Below are 21,119 nucleotides of genomic sequence, written 5' to 3' on the forward strand. Positions count from 1 at the left end.
TATTTTTCTTTAATTCTTATATAAACTTTCTTTTTCGATGTCTATATGAAATGTGTATATCAAGCGAATAGAAAGAGCATCGAAACACGAGGCTATCTGATTTGTACGAGGGGGCGTAGCCCCCGAGTATTAATCAGATTGCCGAGTGTTTTGATGTTCTTTCTCTTTTGTATCATAGTCAAACATAAAAACACGTTCCTTGTTGTCACAATATGAATTGTCAGAAAAAAGTAACCAATGAACGAGCATCTGAATATGATATTTCTGTTGCTTTCCCTTTTTCTGCCATCACAATAGGTAAACCCAAATCAATGGGCATGCTCTGGAGTGCGGGTAACTAATATCTGCACTCCAGTTAACGCACTGTGCATGTATATGTATACGATTTAACTCCGACACATTTTCAACAGAAAGGTCCCCAAACTGTGATACAATACAACCCTAAGTTCATTGCCTCTAGTTTCGGTTTATGTCATGGTTACAGCGCATGTCCTTTCTTTTTTGTAATGATGTTTTCATAAATCTTTTATCCGTGGTATTTTCATAAATCTTTTATCCGAACTAAATTCTCCTTACATGAACAATCATTGATTGAAGTATTAAGTATGCATTCAGCAGAATGTTAATACCGGTTTTACAAATTCATGCAACTTAATTTTGCATACAAAGCTCAACGAACCGGATGCTGGGATTTTTGCAAAGATTTGTCCAAACTAATTATCTCTTATGCAATGAGTATTTTGGTTTTGTCTAAAACAACTACCTTGACATTAATCAATAAAGATTTTGGTTTTCCCCCCGTCATTTTTGTTATTGTAGCCAGGTGTTGCTGATCATAACATAACAAAATATTCAGACAGGTATTAACAAGGATTTATTCAACATTGAATATCAGATTGCTAAAGTTAAAATGGTACACAGAATTCGTGTTTGCAGTATCTTAATTTTTTTATTTTTGGCTTTAAATTACTTGGAAGCAAAAAGGGAAAGAAAGCCAAAGACAGTTGGAAAATGTTTAGATAAACAAGGAAAATTGTGAGATATTTCAAATTGCTTTATTTTTGTTTACAATTTATTTTCAAGAATTTTTCAGTATGCTTTTTATATTAAACTGTTCCTGTATTAAGCAATAAATAGTATTTTGTTTTGTTTTGTTTCAGTAGAGTTTATGACTTTAAAAAATAAAGTTTAAGCTTTTGATACTGAAAAACAGTGTTTTAACTACATGTTTTTTATCAATAAAATCGACAAAGAAGTCAATGAAATTGTAACGAAAATAATTCGATTGTTCAATAATAATAAATGCGTCGAGAAAATTTGCCGCTAAATAATGCGAACATTACAGGGAAATCAAAATTATTGAGAAGAAAAAACTGTCAGCTTCGCATTTCGAATCGCGCCAATCATTCAAAATAGTTAGTTGTTGGGTGATTTAGGACATTCGATTCAAATATGTGTTCGTCTCAAGAGACTATCTATAACTGATGATTCTTAGAATGTTCAAAAAACAGTTGCTACTGATAAAAGATGCTGCGCCATAGATATCATCTCATTTGGAGCAGATCGTATTATTCTTAAATGTTATTTAAAAAACGTGTCCGTCTGCTGACAGATGAGTCTAAATAAAAAAAAAACAAAGAATAATGTTTGGGCAAGAAGTTAACAAAATATGCATTAGGAGCGGACCATAAATTCCTAGAGTGAAATGTTTGCGATATTCTTTACACCTCTGGGTTCCGCCATTAAGGCTGCTGTCACCAAAGGCAAATCAGTTAATGCGATACTATACCAAGCTTACTTTCCCTTAAGAACACAAGAACTGTAAGACAGCAAGAGGACGGTCAACAGTTGCAGGCATCGCCAACCACTCACTGACTTACACACGTGCTCCATCTGCTTACATACCTAGCGTGCACCTATTTATTAATAAATGTCGTTTATTATTTGAATTAAGCTTGCGTGGGTTGCGTAGAAAATGACTTGGGTTCAGTTGTGATTGCTTTGAAGCAACCGTGTATTACAGGATTCTAAATAAGACGCATTTAACAGCGGGATTATATATATATTTTGTGAGTCGTCAATAAAAATACAAGTACATAGAAACCTTCACATACATCAGCTTCATGCTTCATGACAAATTTTAAATTGCTGGCAAAACGTTTTTATTTACATTTTCTTCAAATGGAAATTCAATGTTTTCTAATCTCCGTGCAATTGTCTGTAGTTTACCGAGATTACAATCGTAAATTCAGGCTAAAATTTAATCATGCGTAAAGACGTTGTCTTCACCTAAAGGGAAAATGGTTCCATTTAGACAAAACGCATCGGTCTAAGAGCTGTTGCATTGTACTGTCATGAAACATCTGAATTTTTCAATATATATATTTATTGACTTTTAGAAACACGGAAACAAGTTCATTTTGAGGAAATTTATCTTTTAAAGTTTTGTCTTTTTCTTTTGAGAAGATTTGGATAGAGCTATGCGGACATCGTACTGGTTTCAAAAACTAAAATACGTGTAGGCGCTTTTTATATAGTAAAACTAGGTCACACGTGTCCTTTTTTTACTTTGTTTCGATTTTGTAACGGGCTTGATGTCTTTAAGGTTTTATATACTATATTTATCATCAAAATTGATATTTTATTGAAAGTACGGACATAATTTGGAACTTTCGTGTCGTAACGCTTTCCCTTTAATTTCAACAATTGCGCAGATCTAAACAGACATTCGTCTAGGTAGCATTTTATTTTGCTCTTCTAAAGGTGTGCAATGCACAGCTGACAATTCCTGCTCAGCTATTTTACGCGTGCGTAAAACCTCGCTTGTTTCCATTCGTATAAAATTGGTATTTATTGTTGTGATATAGCTTAACATATTCGGTAGGTAATGTTTTAATCTGTACACCATCTTATCATTAAGTTGAGTTATAACTTTATAGGTTGTACTATATGATCTATGTGTTAGGGGTCATACTCTATGAACTATGTTTGAGAGGCCATAGTCTATGAACTATGTCAAATGCTAAGGGACATTGTATAAATTATTACCGAACAGCTTGAAAACAGAGTTTAAAATCGTATTTAACCGTGCACATCAGAGTGTATAGAAAACTTCTTAATTTCGGAAAGTTAAACAGTACAAAACAATACAATAAAATACAATATCTTCATTTACAAGGCGATCTACGGTAATGTATCTTCAACCGGAAAGACCACAAGAAAGAAATTTGTTGGACATGAATAAGATTGATTTTTTTATTGATTCTTAAAAGTTAAAATCTTAATTATATTAAACAGTTATATGAAATCACTGATACATATTTTTCTTGCTTTGCATACTTTGCCTTCACCATTTTACCATATTAATGTAATATGTTCATAACATTGTGTTCCTTGATACAACCATAATTTACTTTAATGGATTTTATAGAAATTTAAAATAATGTCTATGACTTTTAAAGAATGAATTATTCAAAATCTGATCCAAAATAACTATTTTATTTTAGAAAATGCAACTCAAAGCAAGCGTGTGTGGACAAGAACAAACTATGTGTACCCTATGACATGTCACCAAAGTGTAAATGCAAGAAACTCAAAGGTCAGTTGATAAACATTGGTTAATTTCAACTTAGTCTAACGGCGTTCGTGGCCAAGTTGAGGTCATTGACCTCAAAAACCGCTTGCCTTTCACCGCTGTGTTTTCGGATTTTTGATTCTTTGGAATAAAGAAGCTATCTATCTAGCTAACTTACGGAACGTCGGTGTTTGCACGGTGCCCGTTTGTGCCTAAAATAATTTACGGAGGAGCATTTAAGGTCTTCCTCCACCAATAAAGCTGGAAAGTCGCCAAATGACATGGACTGTGTTTGTGCGACGTCAAAACGCAAAAACAACTAAGTGATTAATTCGAAAAGGATAATCATTGTAGTTTTAGCTTTCGGTGTCAATGATTTTCAGATTATATAGCCACAATAATAACCATTTTGAAATTGTACAGTTTGACTTGTTTGACGAAGGGTTAAGCCGAGCAACTAAAGAAAATATACCTATGTTATATTTATACCTTAAATATCAGTGCATTAACATTTTGTTACTTACTTATTATTATTGTTATGTTTATCAAAGTAGAAGTATATTTTTGCTTTATTTTCAGTGAAAGGATGCGAGGATATGCTCGGAAGATCGTAAGTATAGCAGAAACATATATTTTGTTCTAACATTTTTTTTGTTTATATAATGAATTTATATAATGTTATATAAAGTTTCCAAATACAATAGAAGAAGAACTCAATAGTCTCGCACAAAATGATGATATTGTCTATCTTATATCTGTGTATGCAATCACATGCATTTAATGAATGTATTTGAATTGAGGGAATGTGTTTTAATATAGATGGTATTTATTTTAAGAGTGTGCAAAAATGATGAAGTTTGTCTCGACAAAAAGACAGGAAATCCTTGTAGCAATAAACAATCCAAAAATTGCAAATGTACCGTGCAGAAAGAGACCGCGCCTGAAAATTCACCTAATGGTTAGATATATATGTTTGTATATCACATATTCTTTGTTATCTATTAGTAAAGAAATACTTTATAAAATATTTAGCGCAATTTTCCGTGTCAATAAAGACATATCAATTCATTCTAAGAATTGAATATCCTTGCCTTCTGTTTTTATTTGTTTTTTGATTTGGTTAGAAAATAAACAAAAGGACGTTTAACCTAAGGTTTAACAAGTCAAGTCAAGTCAAATAATTTATTGGCAAAAACATTTACATGTTCATCGCCAAGTAACATTTTGGCGGTACAAAGTACAGAAAAGTAAGATACATACATGATAAATTATACATATACATAATTATTTATCAGCGTACATTATTTCAAACAAATGTATTAAGTAGATTCATTTCTCAGTTGCATTGCTGAATTAAGTTAACAATTACGTATTGATCTTAATTTTGCCCCATAAATCGATACGATACGAAGGTACATGTGCCAAAAGTTGCAAACGTGATCATGAAAGTTCTATGCTGTGAGATTTAAGGCACACAAACCAGTATGTATTTGCTTCCATTGCACATGAAATGTTGAATTGACATTGATGTCGACCTATATATTCTTAGGTCCAGGCTGCTTTGTCGCCGTTGATTTGATCAAGATATTTATACCGTTAGACCACAAATTCCACACGATAAAACAGATGCCGTGTAAAGAGTGTATGTGCATGCCGAGATACCCACACTATGTAAGCTTCTCATACTTTGTTACATTTATAATTATTACATCTACGTATTGGTCTTTAGAATAGTGCAGCTTTTATGACTTTAGATCGTTTTTCTCGTTCCTAAGTTTTGGGTAAAATTCAATTGTAACACAATCGTGCATTTTTATAGAATAATTTAATTTTCTCAAATTCAAATGTACCACCGGGTATTTCTTTAGAATCATTTAATTTTCTTGAATTCATTTGTAACACGCCCAGGTATTTCTATAGGATCATTTTTCAACTTTCTTAAATTGAATTGTTACACCACCGGTTATTTCTATAGAATCTTTCAATTTTTTTTTAAATTCAATTGTAACACGCCCGTGTATTTCTGTAGGATCATTTAACTTTCTTAAATTCAAATGTAACTTCATCGTTAATTTTTTAGAATCATCCAACTTTCTTAAATTCAATTATAACATCAACGGGTATTTCTGTAGAATCATTTAATTTTCCTAAATTTAATTGTTACACGGCCGTGTAATTATAAAACTTTCTTCGTAACAGTGCATTTCTATAGGATCATTAAACTTTTTTAAATTCAATTGTAACATCATCGTGCATTTCTAAACGATCATTAAACTTTTTTAAATTCATATGTAACACCACCATCTGATTCTTGAGGATCGTTGAAAATTTTAACACTGTTTGGATATTTCGTGTATAGTCCTTTCTTCCAGTATTTAAGAGACTTTTACTTCTACATTGTATATATTTCAGGTTGATTTTTGCCGCCCAAAACCGAATTGTAATTCAGCACTTCACCTGTTTTTCGATCAATAAACGGAGATCATCAGACAAGAAAATGTCTTTTCTAATTTATGAAGAGTTTTATGTTTCAATGATTATCATTTCTACATTTATCATCTCGCTTACATGACATTACAATAAATCTTATTTTCTGTTTTAAGCTTTTATAACCTTATTTTAAAAACTGTGTCCTTTTCTTAAAATATCTTCTCTATGGCACACAGTAAATATTCACAAATAGATTCTTTTTTGTGGCTTATTGCAAAAACATTACATCGTACATACTTTTACATAAAACTTATTTTTCCCTTTTTCATTAAATGTCTTTAGAATATAGCAACTGCTTTTAAGTGTATTTGTTAACATAATTATTTGTTCAACACATTCAAAAATAAAATTACAATGTTGACTTAAAATTTATTCTTTAACAAGTGTTTACGTTTGACATGCCTAATTAAGTACCTGCATCCAATAAATGATCTGGTCAAATAGGTTATTAGATCAATCAGCACACAACATATTGATAAAAAACAACGGTATAAAACATGGACAAAGATTCAATGGTAACAGCAATATTCAATAATTTGAATCATACGTATAGTTGGCTGTGAACTCAATAAATAAATACCCAAAACTAATTCGACAAATTAACTTTAAACCATAAAAAAAACAAGTACAGTGGGCATATTTCCTGCGAATTAAAATACATTGTTATATTTGAATTAAAATTAAAGAAATCATATCTCCGGGAATATTGAAATGATGATGGTTTCTAACTTCCATACGAAAGGACGGCGGCCCTTAACCCCTGCCTAATGAGATGCACGGAGTGGCGCCTGAGGATTTCTACCCGCCGGTAAGCCTGGAAAGTTGTCATATAACATATGGAATGTCGGTGTCACTGAAAGTCCGACCAATCGCTGAAAAAGGTTATTTGATAAAGTAAATCAAGTAAAACATAATACATATTTATCGTAACGTTACATAAGGTAACATAATGTTTTAAGGAAGAGTAATTGTTTGACAAAAAGTAGCAACCCGCATACCATGTACAATTGTGAATATATTCAGAGAAATTCTACATATATATCGTAAGATTATATCAAGTTAATCGTGTTCTTCAGATAAACGACTATGAACAACATAAAATTGGATGTTTTTCGACATAAATTTTAGTATCGTGCACCTGTAAAAGTAGGCTATGTGCTCGCATTGCAAGAGCATATAAATTTTTGTCGCAGCTTGCCCTATATAAAATAATTACGCGCTTATAACAAGAATGACTATGCAGAACGCCATCAAGCTGTCGAAATTATTCGTATTGGATTCTTGGTAAGTTTAGCGTCGTTGAAAAAGTCGTAATCTGTTTTATTAATTCATATATAAATGCAATTAAAATGACATAATCATGCTTTTATCAATCCATAGTTATTTAATATTATTGACGGGAAAGGCTTGCAAAAAATAAATAAATAAATAAATAAATAAATAAAAGATATACGAGTGGTCAACAACAGTTTATGTGTGTTATATTTTAGATCCATTGAACCAAAAAGATCGTGCACAGCACTAAAAGTCATGTTACTCATCAGATCAGTTCACAACAGCATCCTTACAGACACTTTACATCAATGAGGACAAGGCGTGTTGCCCTGCTGTAACTTCAGCAGACGACGGAAATACAAAACCTTGAAACAAGATGCAGCATTGCTGTAATTGATACAGCGGGTGGAGATGCAAAATCAAATACGACGTACTTTCATAATACAGTTTTTGTTTTAAGGGTGATCATTTTAATTCTCTGTTTTAGTTTTTCCTGTCAATAAATTGCAATTAAATTTGTGTTTTTCATATGAGCAATAAATTACATCAAACATATATTTGGTTACTAATACTTTCCCCCGAGAACTGGCTCTAAGATATGGTAAAGGGGTAGTTGGTAAAAATAGTAAATACATTAAAAGAATTATGCTTTTTGCATACAACTACCTTCGTACATGTACATGAAATTGAATATGAAATGGAGAAAAGCACAATCACTAAAGTATGACCATATCGGAAAAATTAAAATGTTACCTGCACGGTTTCATTGGGCCTGTTCATAGACGGTAGTGGTAATTGCAAGCTTCTGTACACGCCCTTAGCACCGGCTGAAGCAGAATTCAACATTTAAACATGAAAATGGTAAATTTTGAATTTAGAAACATCCGCAGATGTGTTCATAGAGCGGATGTCAAGCTTCAAATCTAATAATACTCTTTTCCATAAGACAAAACATTTAAACTCGAAACAAATTATTTTAAACTTATATTGCTTTGCCTTTTGTTCTTAAAATCAACAAAAATCAACAAATCAATCAGTATGATGATTTTCTAAATACTTTTGATCATCAAAATTAAGGGGAGCGTGGGTGTAAAAAGCGGCAGCCATTTTTATTTATTCACTCGATGATATTTATTTCATTTATCAGATAGTTAGTGCCAAGAATTTTATGTTAGAAGCCACTGAAGATGAATATACTGTATTTGTTCGTGGAACTTTCCCAAAACAGACCTTACCACGATGGATCATTTCTTTTTAAGCAAAATTTCTGTTTTTATTTACATGTTGGTATAGGACTTTTTTCAGCAAGTATATTGTATATACGAGTACAAAAAGTTCCACTCCTGCAAAGTAGTATATGATTTATTAAATAATATCTCGAATGGTATGAAATAACTGGTGTTCGTATATTTTATTTTTTGTGACTTTTATGCTTTTAGTGACATTCTTCGAAGTTTCACGTTGTTAAACAAAAAATATGAGTTTATTTTTTTCATTATTTACAAAATTTCTTCTATTATGCACAATATCCTTCATGAAAAACACTCCTTTTTCATTTATAATTCTATGATACAGAAATTTTCGTAAAGTAGATCTGCATCATTTTGAAATCATTTGTTGCAATAAAAAATTATCTGTCGATATTTAAAAGGTTTAAGGCAAATGTAGTGTTAAAACTTCAAGTAAAATTATTCTATGATAATCCCTGTATGAAAATATGCAATAAACGGATGTTTCTAAATCCTAAATTTCACCAATTTCATGTTTAAATGCCGAATCTGCTTTAACCGGTGCGGTAGGGGGGGCATAGACGTTTCGTTTGGGTGGTTCCAGTATTTCTACGCCCATTGTTTTCTTGTTAAGGGCACATGTATCTTTTTATTTAGGGACCATACGCTTTTTGTTTTGCTTTTGTGTGATTCTGGCTGCAACGTAAGTTCATCAGAATTGTTTTATTGCATATTTTTCTCAATCTCTTGTAAGGTATTCTAAGAAACTACAATGAATGATGTATTCATAAACTTTTTGAAAAGGTAACTCTGCGGATGTTTGTTGATTTTGTTGATTTTAAGATATACAAATAATATTAACAAAAGGCGAAACAATTTAAGTTTAAAATAATTTGTCTCGAGTTAAAATGTTTTCTCTTTATGCAAAAGAGTATTATTAGACCTCATTTCTTTTAAAATTGAAACTTAATAATCACCATATGAACACATCTGCGGATGTTTCTAAATTAAAAATTTCACCATTTTCATGTTTTAATGTTGGATACTGCTTAAGCCGGTACCAGGGAACATGGACGGTAACTTGCAATTACCATTACCGTCTACAAACAGGCTCAATAAAACCGAGCCTGCAACATTTTCAATTTCGTCGTTTTAGGTGTTTTTTAGAGAAACTGTTTCTCTATTCATAATCCCCAAACAATATTTGAAATTTATTAGCCTAACGGCTTACCTCATTGAAAAATCATTCACTTTATATAGATATCCTTGGTAAGTAAAGCATCTACGTCTACAACTCATCAGCAGGGAAAAAAAAGTTGCCGTTCTGCATATTGTTTTGTAAGATTTTTCCCCTTAAACTAGCATAATGAATGTTTTCGTAAACGCGATGTTCTATATATAGGGAAACTTTTTGTATATATTTTCCTGACGGACCGGAAATGCGTTCTAATATTACATCATTTCATACCTTAAGCTTTTATCAATAACATAGTTTTAAATATTCATGATATACATTAGAACTCTACTATACACGTAACATCATGTTTAGAATCGTAGAATCGTATGTTGATAAAGTAACCACTACAATAATATATAAATATCAGACCCTAAACTAGAGATGATGAGTTTGAGTTTTTATTTCACTATTCCATTGGATCAAATGGTCCATGAGGATAAACAGATACAGATACATGACAAGACATTGTAAAAGCATATACATAACATGTGTAAGTGGAGAAGGTATACACAAAATTGTATATCATCAATTAAAATGAACATCAGAACAAAAGGACATTCAACTTAACCTAATGTTAAATAAATTACCACTGTCTAGCAAAACTTACAGAGAGGTGAACTTCATACATTGAGTTGAATTAATCTGATACGATACGTGCATATATATTATGCATTATATTAGTTTATATTCATATTTGCTTGAGTATGTGTATGCTATTCTTATCGAAAGAAAATACAAGACCAACACAACCATTTGTCGGTAAATTAAGCTATAGAACGTGATTCAATTTAAATTATTAAATGAGTTTGACAAAAGCTCGGATGTATATACTGTATCATATAACATTTTATTTATACTTGTTCGAGTAGGTGTATGGTGTTCTTTCCGAAACAAAACACAAGAACAACATAACCATTAATCAGTAAATTTAGCTATAGAGTAGTTCGATTTTAAAAGGACGCACAATCTTAAGTATCATTTAGCTATACGACTCGTACATTTACAAATATATATCCTTGACATGTATATCTTCTGAACTAAAGCATTTACTAATTCAAAATTATTAAGCATAATAATTTAACTATGCATTTACATATATATTATTGACATAATTATCCATTTCATTAAAAATTTCACTTATTCAAAACAAAATAAATATAATTAACTTAACAATAATGACTACTAATCATTTGTGTATAATCTTTCTTTTCTTAGAGTAAAAGCATTGTTTACAAATTTTCCTAATTTGCGTAATGTGCATACATTTTCAGAATTTAATAATTCAATGAATTTTGACATATTTGGACGTCTCCAGTAATATGACGGTATCAGACTTTTTCTTAAATCATTATATACATTGCATTCTAATATGAAATGGTATTCGTCTTCTAAGACATTACATGAAAAACATTTTCTATCATTTAAAGGTGTACTATTTGGTTTGTCCATCTACCTGATTCTATTTGCAATCTATGAGATGATACTCTTAACCTAGCGAGATCTTTACAAAATCGTTCAACATGATAATATTTAGATATGGCTGAAACTTAAAAACAGAAATATGTCTATAAAATAGAGCTCTACTAGAGTTATCTATTCTACTTGACAAGTTTTGTACAAATTGGTCTTTCAAACGTTGTTTCACATAATATAAAAACAGGTCAGTATTACCAACACTTTTGGCATTAACCTAGCATCATAAAAAACTAATGTACATAAAAAGATTTTTCACTAATGAACACCAATTTGTTTTATTTGGGTAATTTTCACAATCATTTTTTAATAAATTATAAACTTTGTTGACAAAACTTATTCTCATTTGTATGTAATATTTTAAACCAGTATCTAGTAAATTTATAGTATCGTATTGTCTTGAAAGATATTCTACCGAGTTCACCATATATAAAATCATTCTGAGTTGGTGTTTTTTTAACACCTAACGTACGTTTACAAAATTGCATATGTACTCTTTCAATTGCATTACCATGTATAAAAACCCCAGACTTCGCTGCTATAATTGAGTATATGACTAACTAGTTTATGAAAAAGATCAAATACATGTATGTGTAAAGTAGAAATATTAACGAATTTATATAGGTATTTGTTCTTTTTTAAATATTGCTTTCAAACGCTTTTGTCCAGCAATGCATTTTTAGCTTCTGCATCAAAGGGCCCCCCTGATGTGAAAACAACCCAAATACGTAATTTTTCTAACTATATCAATACAAATTTTTCTTTGTAATAAAAACTTCCAAATTTCTAGGCAATATCCCCTTTCTAAATATTCATTATTTTCGTCTTAGATGTGTTCACTGAAAGTTTCCATCTATCCACAATACTCTGATTAAAACATTTAAACCTTTTTGTAGTTCGTCTTTACATTTGCAAGAAAACAATTCATCAGATATAAGAATTAAGAAACTTTAAAAATCAACATTCAATACCTTCAATATCACTTTTTAAAATTTCATCTTCAAGGTCCATTCAGAAACAAGGAAAAAGAGAGGGAGATAAACACTCTCCTTGTTTTACACCAAGTAAAATCGTATGGGTAATTAATCTATTACAAAATATTTTTAGCCCTTGCTTTAACTGTTGTGTAAACCCTTGCTTTAACTGTGTTGTGTACATAGTTTTTAATATTTAGAATGTTTTTCCACGTAGTCCCAGTTTTATCTCAAACATTATATCCATAAATTTATCATGAACAATATAGTCAAAACGGCTTTAGTAAAGTCTATGAAAGCACCAAAAGATTTTGTTTCTACCCTGATTAAGCATGTGAGAAATAAGGCCGTGCAGAACAAAAAATATTATCCGTTGTTTCCCAATATTTTGCCTAAAACCTGCTTGCGCTTTTACATATACACCAACATCTCAGCCAAACTATTCAACCTATTATATAAGTACACGAAGTAAAAATTTTACTGAAGTTAATACCTCTTAATTACTAACTTTCGTTTACACTACCCTTTTTATGTTAATGGTATAACGTATCCCTCAGACCAACTTTCCGGAAAATATCCCTGAGAGAAAAATTTATTGAATAATAAAACTAAAGATGGCATTTAAAAAATCTTCATTCAAGTAGTGCATCTGGGACCGCCACTACGACCAGACTCTTCAACATGCTGATAGTTTTAAAATTTCAAAAATCAAAAATAATAGGGGTAAATTGATCAAAACATAACTCAAAAATTCGATTATTTCATATCGTTCTATAAAAATAGAACAAGATCTTCTCGGTGAAAAATGATTTTGGAGGATTATTAACATCTTTAAAAAATATGCGCAAAATGTCTATTACATTTATTTTTTTTAATGCCAGGCACATTTTGTTTTAACATATCCAATATTGTTTTGCATTATTATGTCTAGCTTGAACAAGTTTAAAAGATTCCATTTCATCAAATTCAAATCTACTTTTTCTCACGAACCAAATTAACTCTATTTTCATCACATTTGTCCTGTCCATAAATATTCAGATGATGATTGTGACAATAGTTATATCAAAATCTATGTTTGAATACATATTGGTTTTTAAAGTACGGCCCTAAGGTTAGATTATTTTTCAGTTTCGCGCACATTATTCCCCCCAGTTTTAAAATTTTTTTTTATAAATACTTTACATGAAACGTTATTACATCTCATTTTTTAAACCCCACATATATGGTTTCTCCTTTTTAATTTTCAACGACAACAAATTCGATGCACGGGTTTTTAAATATAATTTTCATTAAAAAATACGCAGCTTTTTTTGTTTTTTTTTTAAAAATAATAATTTTTGCTCAATAATTTTTGGAGTTACGATTGTTTTGAAAAAGTCTTTTTAAAAAAAAATGCCCACGTTCTCACTCCCATGAATATCGGAAAAAGTTCCATTTATATGCCAAAGGGCTCTATTGGCAGTAAAAGTGTATTGTTTTTGAGGGGGAAAAAAAACAAAACATGCTTTATTTTCCAAAAACGGCTAATTAAAAAAATTGTCTAAATACAGTACATGCATTTTTCATTTGACGTTTTTTTGTTTGTTTAGGGATTTACGAGAAATCTGAAGTCCCATAACACCATAACAAAAATTCAATAAGTATAAGTATAAAATTTTGTAGATCAGCTGACACCTTTTTTAAATTTAAACACATTTATTGTTTTTGTACAATTACTGATTAAAAAAAAAAAACCCCCGGGTTTTATGGGGGTAATTTTTTTTACTTTTTTTAAACGCCAACAATTTCAAGAATTTTCAACGTAGGGGTGGGGGGACAAAGTCTATTAAGACATCATTTATGCTTTGGTAATAAAGTTTTAAAATTTTTTGTAGAATTTGAGACCAAACATATACTAAACAAAATTTTTAGAGCTAGTTCAACTCCCGCAATAGAAATTTTTTTTTAAAAATTCTAGATAGCCAAAAATCACTGAACATTTTAATCAATTTTTAATTTTTTTCTGTCTTCAAACAAAAGTGCGCTAGGCCACAATTATAATGGCAAAATTTAATTTCATATTTTTCAACATCGCCCGGTTAGCTCAAAGGGAATTTAAACGACTGAAATGGGGCAACCTATTTCATTCCCGGACGACAACATTTTCTTTGGATAAATCATGAAATTCAGCCTTCGAATATGAGCAGCTTATCTAGGTCTAGTAACTGCTCTACAGCTTGTCCAGGAGCGGTGCTGTGGCTGAACTTTGCTCTGGTGGATCTAATAAAATAAAATAGTGATAAACAGAATCACTAAAGGAAGCCCAACACGGCAGAATTGAAAATGTTCAGGCTCGGTAAATTTACCCTTTTTAAAAAGGGACGGAATGCAAACTACCGCCACCCCCCTAGTACCGGGTTAAAGCAAATTTAAAAATTTTAAAAACAGAAAGGGGGAAAAAATTTAGAAAAAAATCCGCAATTTTTCATACGGGGGTTTCATGGGAACCTTCAATGGCACAGAGGTCATTCCAGGGGAAAAACCCGGGGGTATGGGCCCCAAGAAAAAAAAATGCGTTTTGCCCTAAACGAGAAAAACATGGGGGAAAATAAAAAAAATTTAAATTTTTTTAAAGGGGGGTCTGAGGGTTTTGAAGCCACATTTCACAACCCCAAAACTCAAAAAAAACCCAAAATTTTAAAAAGCAACTTTGCTAATTTAAATCGCATTTTTTGGGTTTAATTAACCCAAAAAACAAACCCACTGGCTCCCAATATCTTTTTTATTTAAAAACCCCCTTCGTTCCCGGGCAAATTTATTTTAACTTGCATTAATTTATAAAATAATAATAAAAATAATAAAAATAATATGATTATTTTTTATTTTTTCCCCCATTTCGCTAAAAAAAATTTATTAAAAAAATTACTCATAAAGGGGTTTTTTTGGGCCCTTCGACCCTTATATTATGCGTGTTTAAAAAATTCCATTATTTTTTATTTAAACCCTCCCCGCGGGGTTTATGTGTATGTTTTTCGACCAAAAATACCAATGGTAGAAAAACAAACTGTATTAAAAATTGGGAGGCTAAACCCCAGGGGCAAATAAATTTCATATTTGGGATAATGAAAAATTAAACTCCGAACTAACATATTTTGAAGCTGGGGAAAAACGCTAATTTTAGATTTTCTTTCACCGCTGGGGGTCTTTTAGAAATAAAACCCTTTTTTAATCTGGTTTTCCCAACGACGAAAAGGTAAGGGGAGGTAACCCAGGGAAACCTTTTTATAGAATAGGGGAAAACCATATTTTTTGGGCGGCCCAAAGGTTTTAAGGATTTTTTAAATTTTTTTTCAAAAAGTTCCCTAATAATAAAAAATTTGAAAAAGGATAACGCAAAAAAAATTGCTTTAAAAAAAAATTTTAAAAAAATATTTAAAAACTGAAAATATTTTTACGGTTTGGACAAGGAAATTGCCTATTTTTGGGGGTAACCAAGCCTTTATTTAAAAAGCCCACAAACATCTATTTAAAAATTTTTTTTTTAACTAGGAAAATGGGCAGGAAAAATACTTAAAAAATTTATACTGAATTTCAGTATTACAAAAAGCAAAATGTAGAGGAAAGAATGTTTTCATATTTTTAATTTAAAATTTTTATATGGTTCAAAGAACGATTTCTTTCTCCACCTTAACTGTTGGAAAAAAGTTTAAACCAAAAACAAAACCCCCCCAAACGGGGCCCACCCCACTTTTTCTTTTTTCAAAAGTCAAACATGGGGGGGTTAATTTTTATAAATTGTCATTACAAAATCCATAAAACATCATTTTTTTAAATATAAAATTAAAAAAACCCATAAAAGACGTTAAGGTCAAACAATCAACTTAAATTTATTCACAGTTGGTTTTTTCATAAGGTTTTTTTCGTTCAATTAGAATCATTCTGAATCAGGTAAAAACATAAAGGGACTAAATTTTTTAGCAAAATAAAATATTTTTTGCCCTTTTCAATGAAATTTTTATGGTCAATGTAATTAAATATGTCTTAAAGTTGAATAAACCCCCGAAAAACTACTAACAAATTTTATAATTTTTCCCTCCCTTTTAAAAATTTGATCTTGAGTTTATCCCTTTTTCATAAAAGTAAAGGTCACATCGATTAAAACATCCTTTGGGGAAAAACGACCGAAATATTTTGGGTTTTGTCCGATAGAACCGCGTATTTTAGATATTAACAACGGGAAGTCAACCTTTTTTCGTCCCCTAGGGGCGGGGGGACCCAAATTAAAAACAGCAAACAATTGCTTTTTTTTTTTGGTTTTTTTTTTTTTTTCAAAAACTTTTGCTTGAAACATTTTTCCAGGCTAGAGTCAATACTTTTCCAACTGAAGTAAAAAATAAACATATCGAAAAACTTTCTTTCATCGAATAAATCTAGGATAATAAACCAAAAGCCCCCCATTTTTTTAAATAATATTTTGAAATAAAAACCTGTAAAATAGCTTTTTTGTTTTTGTTGCTTTTTTTAATTAAATTTAGACGTGTTCAATCTTTTATGCTTCTAATACATTAGACGTTTCAACTTTTATTGTACATTTTTTTTTTCTACTTTATAGTTATTATTTTTTTTTTTAAATTTTTTCACTACTCCCAAAAGACTGGGTTCCTTTTTTAATCCCAAAAATGCGTTTTTTCTGCTAACTAAAAAAATATAAAAAAATTGTTGCCTTTCAAATATACCAACAATTTTTAACAGGGGCCCAATTTGAAAGCAATTTAGTTTTAGCGTTTTGTTGGGAATCGAGGGGTGGGCAATGCTGGTTTTTTTTTCCCGGGTTTTTTTCCTTTTTGGGAATTTTAGACCTACGGGTAGTTTAGTTAAAAACCCCTAGAATTCCCTTTAAATTTGTATAAAGATTTTTTTGGGGGAAACATCTGTAAACCTTTTTTTTTTAAATAAAAAAAAAAAACTTTAATAGATGATATTGAAAAAAATTTAAAAAAATTGTACATCTTGTCATAATATTTAAAAAAGGTTTTCATTTATAAAGAAATGAAATAAGTTTAATGCTATATTTCTTTATATAATAATTAAATTTAAAATACTATCTACTACAAAAATTTAAACGTACAGCATAACTTCTGTACTTTTTCATAACAAAGGGGAAGGAATTATGCGGTAGAGATAGCAACACGAAATTTTTTTTTAATATTCTTTTGTTGATCATGATTTAATTCAGACGAATTTTTCATCTTGGGGAAACAAAAAAAAAGATATTGTTTAAAATTTTTTTTTCCCTGATAATCTTTAAATAAGAAAGGTTTCAATACTTTTATAACTACAGCATTTAACGACAAGAAAACTTTTCATGCATTGTCTTTATTTTACGCGAAATCAAAAAAATGTTTGTTAAAATTGTTGGGGAACATGATTTTTCTTTAATCATAAAAAAAAGCTTGGTTTTTAAAATGAAACAAAAAATAAATGCCATAATGGGTAAAATATAAGTACAAAAAAGATAATATTCCCCTACTTCCGCTTTACGCACATTTTTTTTTAGTCGAAATTTTATTTTAAAAAGATCTCAAGTGGATTTTTATGTTTAAAGGGGGAATTTTTGTACCTTGTTTGCACAAAACACACAAAACCCACGGGAGAACTTAATAAAAGGGGGCGGGGACAGCCTGTTAATAATTTTTAAAAAAAAACATATCCAGGGGAACAACTTTTAATACTATAAAATGAACGTAAAAAAAATAAAAACTTTAACATTTTAGACCCAGGGTTCTTTTTAATACTGAAAAACTTTTCCCAAAAGAAAATAATTTAAAACCGCTTTATCTGCATTTTTTGATATATCCAAAAAAATTCATTTATTACCGTGCAAAAAACAGTCGTTTAAATTTTAAAGCATACGGAAAAGTCGGTGGTTCTCTCAGGGCCCGTTTTTGCATAAAAAAATGCCGGGAAGGGGGACCTGAGGGGCTTCACCACCATAAACCCCGGAACGTCGCAAAAGGACCTATACGGTCGATTACAAAAAAACCCAAAACAAACAAACAAAAAAAATGAAACAAGCAAAATGGTTCACGAAACAATTACGTAGATTTACATTCACTTCAACCCAAAATCGCTGAATTTTGAGTATTTTTTGGGGCTTTGTTTTAAAAAAAAAATCTTGGTTTTTAAATGAAGGGAAACAGTCCAAAATATCGCCCTTTTGTTTAATAAATACATTTACAAAATTTTTATTACATATACATTGTATATAAAAAGGTTTTCTCTTTTATTGTATAATTTTTGAAAACCCTCATAAATAAATTTTTTTTCAAAAAGGCAACACACTCCACATGATCTGGAGGATCATCTTTCACAGCTTTTACAGGGACAAGCGGCAAAAAAAGAATCAAACTTTTTAAATGCAACTATTAACGAAAAAATATTTTTGTTAAAACAATTTATATTTTTCAACAAAATTTTAAAAAAGTTTTTGTACAAATTTTTTCCAATACATATTTCTATTTTCTTAAACCCCCCTTTCAAACTCCCCATATGCATTGTACATTATAATTTGAAACGTTTATTTTAAAAATAAAATGAAAAGTCACCTATTTTCCAGTAACCGATACACATTTAATATTTTTCTTCGTTTTTTGAGTTACAAAATTTATTTTCCAAAAAAAAAAAAAAAATTTTTTATAACATCATAAAAAAAACGAAATTTCCTTTTTTGAATTTTTCATAATTTTAGTCGGAAATACTAGTAGTCTTAAAGACACCCAAATCCACAGCCACACGAAGAATACCCAAAAACAAACGTAGGCCAAGAGCGAGTCAGCAATACATCCCGGATATTTTTATATGGTTTTACTTGTTTCTTTTTTTATTTCCCCAAAATGGCAAATTTTAAAGACTAATGAAATTCAAAAAGTTACCAACCTAGACTTAATCATTTTAAAGTTATTTAGCAATTTTTAAGTGGGACTTTTTTAAAATTTCACAAAAGATTGGGACTACTGACCCCCAAGTTTTAAAAACAAAATTTTCAAACTACGATAATTTCCCGTTAATTATAGAGCAACAAAAATTTCAATAATTTTCATGGACCTTGACCTTTAACCTAATACCCCATTATAAAATGGGTCATCTACTCCCATGACCTTCCCCCATAAGTTTTTAAAAAACCCAAAATACCCAATTATGAAGGGTATCAATAGGGACCCCATGAAATTTCTTTTTATTTTTTTTCTCTTTACTTTTTGGGGGATTCGATTTTTTTTCAGTTTCGGAAAAATCTTTTGTTTCCTCACAACAAGATCTACAAAACAAATACAAATTGGGCGGGCAATCGGACAATATTTACAACAAAAATCAAACTTTTTAATTTAGTTTAAAAAATTTTTTAAAACATTAACTTTAAAAGTCTATGTTAACTAAATGACACCCAAAAAAAGGGGCCCTTTTTACCAAAAAACAGATTTTTATACACTTAGAGGCACTACAAGTCCATTTCAAAAACTAAAAATTGGTCATTTTTTTCAGTAAGACTGAAATTGGGTTTTCCCTAGGTAAATTTTTCAGGGGCAACTATATCATGACATACACAGGAAAAAGAGGAAATTTCTAAATTTTTCAATCTACCGACTTACTTTATAATTTTATATATTATTTTTTTATTTTTTAAACTTTGCACGCAACCGACATCCCCCAAAGAACCTTTTCAACCCACTTTTTCACTATAATGCATTTTTCTATGTACATATAAAACATTTTTTAATTTTTTGTACATACGTATATGTACATTTAAAAAGTTAATGATACTCTTGAAGAGCGTTTTGAAAATTAACGACATTCATAAAACAGAAAATATGTGACCTCCCCTACAGTCAAAAACTTGTCATTTTTTTATTATCAGTTGTACTTGTATGGGCTTTGTTTTTTTCCTTGATTAAATAGTTTTCTGTTTTACCTTTTTCACTAATAGTTAAAGAATAGGTAATACAAAACCACCACCATGCTCAATTCATATTGCATTTTTGTGGTATTGTTTCAAAAGAAAGGGCCCTGATGGGCCCCGAAGTCACTCACCTGTATAAAAGGCCCCTGGAGCAGGGGCCCGTTTAAACCGAGGGGTTTTATTTGAACAAACTTTGTAGACACCATTAGAAGATGTTTCATGCTAAACATCTAAGGTCTACCGTTGGGGTTTTTTTAAAGAAATTTTTCAAGTTTTTTCTTTACACATATAGATAAAAAAAATGACACACCTAGGGCAGGGGCCCGTTTGACCCCAGGGGTTTTTATTTGAACAATCTTTGTAGACACTTACTAGAAAATGTTTCATGCTTAATACTAAACTCTAGCTATTCGGTTTTTTCAAAGAAGATTTTAAGTTTTTGCTATTTTACATATAAGGGAAAAATTAAAAGTCCCCGGGGCGGGGCCAATTTTGACCTCAGGGCTTTTATTTTTAACAAACTTGGTAACATTCATAGAGATGCTTCGTGCTTAATATCTAAACTCTAGCTATTTGAGTTTTTTCAAAGAAGATTTTTAAGTTTTTGTTATACACATATAAGAAAATGAATGGGGCCAAATTTTGACCCCAGGGCTTTTATTTGAACAAACTTGGTAGACACTCACTAGAAATGTTTCATGCTTTTTATCTAAACTGTAGCTATTTTGTTTTTTTTTTTTAAAAAAGTTTTTTATTTTTGCTATACACATATAAGGAAAATCAATGACCCCCGGGGCCAGGCCAAATTTTTACCCAGTGCTCATATTTGAAAAAACTTTTGGGAGACATCCATTAGAACATGTTTCATGCTAAATATCTTAGCTCTAGCTCTTTGGTTCTTTAAAAAAGATTTTTAAGTTTTTACTATATGCAA

General features: G+C 30.4%; 1 protein-coding gene across 1 annotated transcript; it reads left to right on the plus strand.

Moving 5' to 3' along the window:
• The first annotated feature begins 824 nt into the window (after window positions 1-824).
• Window positions 825-6,408, plus strand: LOC132728352 (uncharacterized). The gene is made up of 6 exons (XM_060714008.1): window positions 825-1,035; window positions 3,507-3,598; window positions 4,154-4,184; window positions 4,411-4,532; window positions 5,124-5,245; window positions 5,987-6,408. The coding sequence occupies exons 1-6, from the start codon at window positions 911-913 to the stop codon at window positions 6,047-6,049; spliced, it is 555 nt and encodes a 184-aa protein (XP_060569991.1). The 5' UTR covers window positions 825-910; the 3' UTR covers window positions 6,050-6,408.
• The last annotated feature ends 14,711 nt before the right edge of the window (window positions 6,409-21,119 follow it).

The sequence above is a fragment of the Ruditapes philippinarum genome, unplaced genomic scaffold (assembly GCF_026571515.1).
Source record: "Ruditapes philippinarum isolate M1 unplaced genomic scaffold, ASM2657151v2 ctg10554_1_1_1_1, whole genome shotgun sequence".
Classification (NCBI taxonomy): domain Eukaryota; kingdom Metazoa; phylum Mollusca; class Bivalvia; order Venerida; family Veneridae; genus Ruditapes; species Ruditapes philippinarum.

Bases quoted from the DNA above. Each gene is read 5' to 3' on its own strand.
- LOC132728352 (XM_060714008.1), top strand. From the start codon at position 911: ATGGTACACAGAATTCGTGTTTGCAGTATCTTAATTTTTTTATTTTTG. The intron at 1,036-3,506 runs GTGAGATATTTC...ATTTTATTTTAG, and splicing joins TTAGATAAACAAGGAAAATT to AAAATGCAACTCAAAGCAAG. The intron at 3,599-4,153 runs GTCAGTTGATAA...CTTTATTTTCAG, and splicing joins TAAATGCAAGAAACTCAAAG to TGAAAGGATGCGAGGATATG.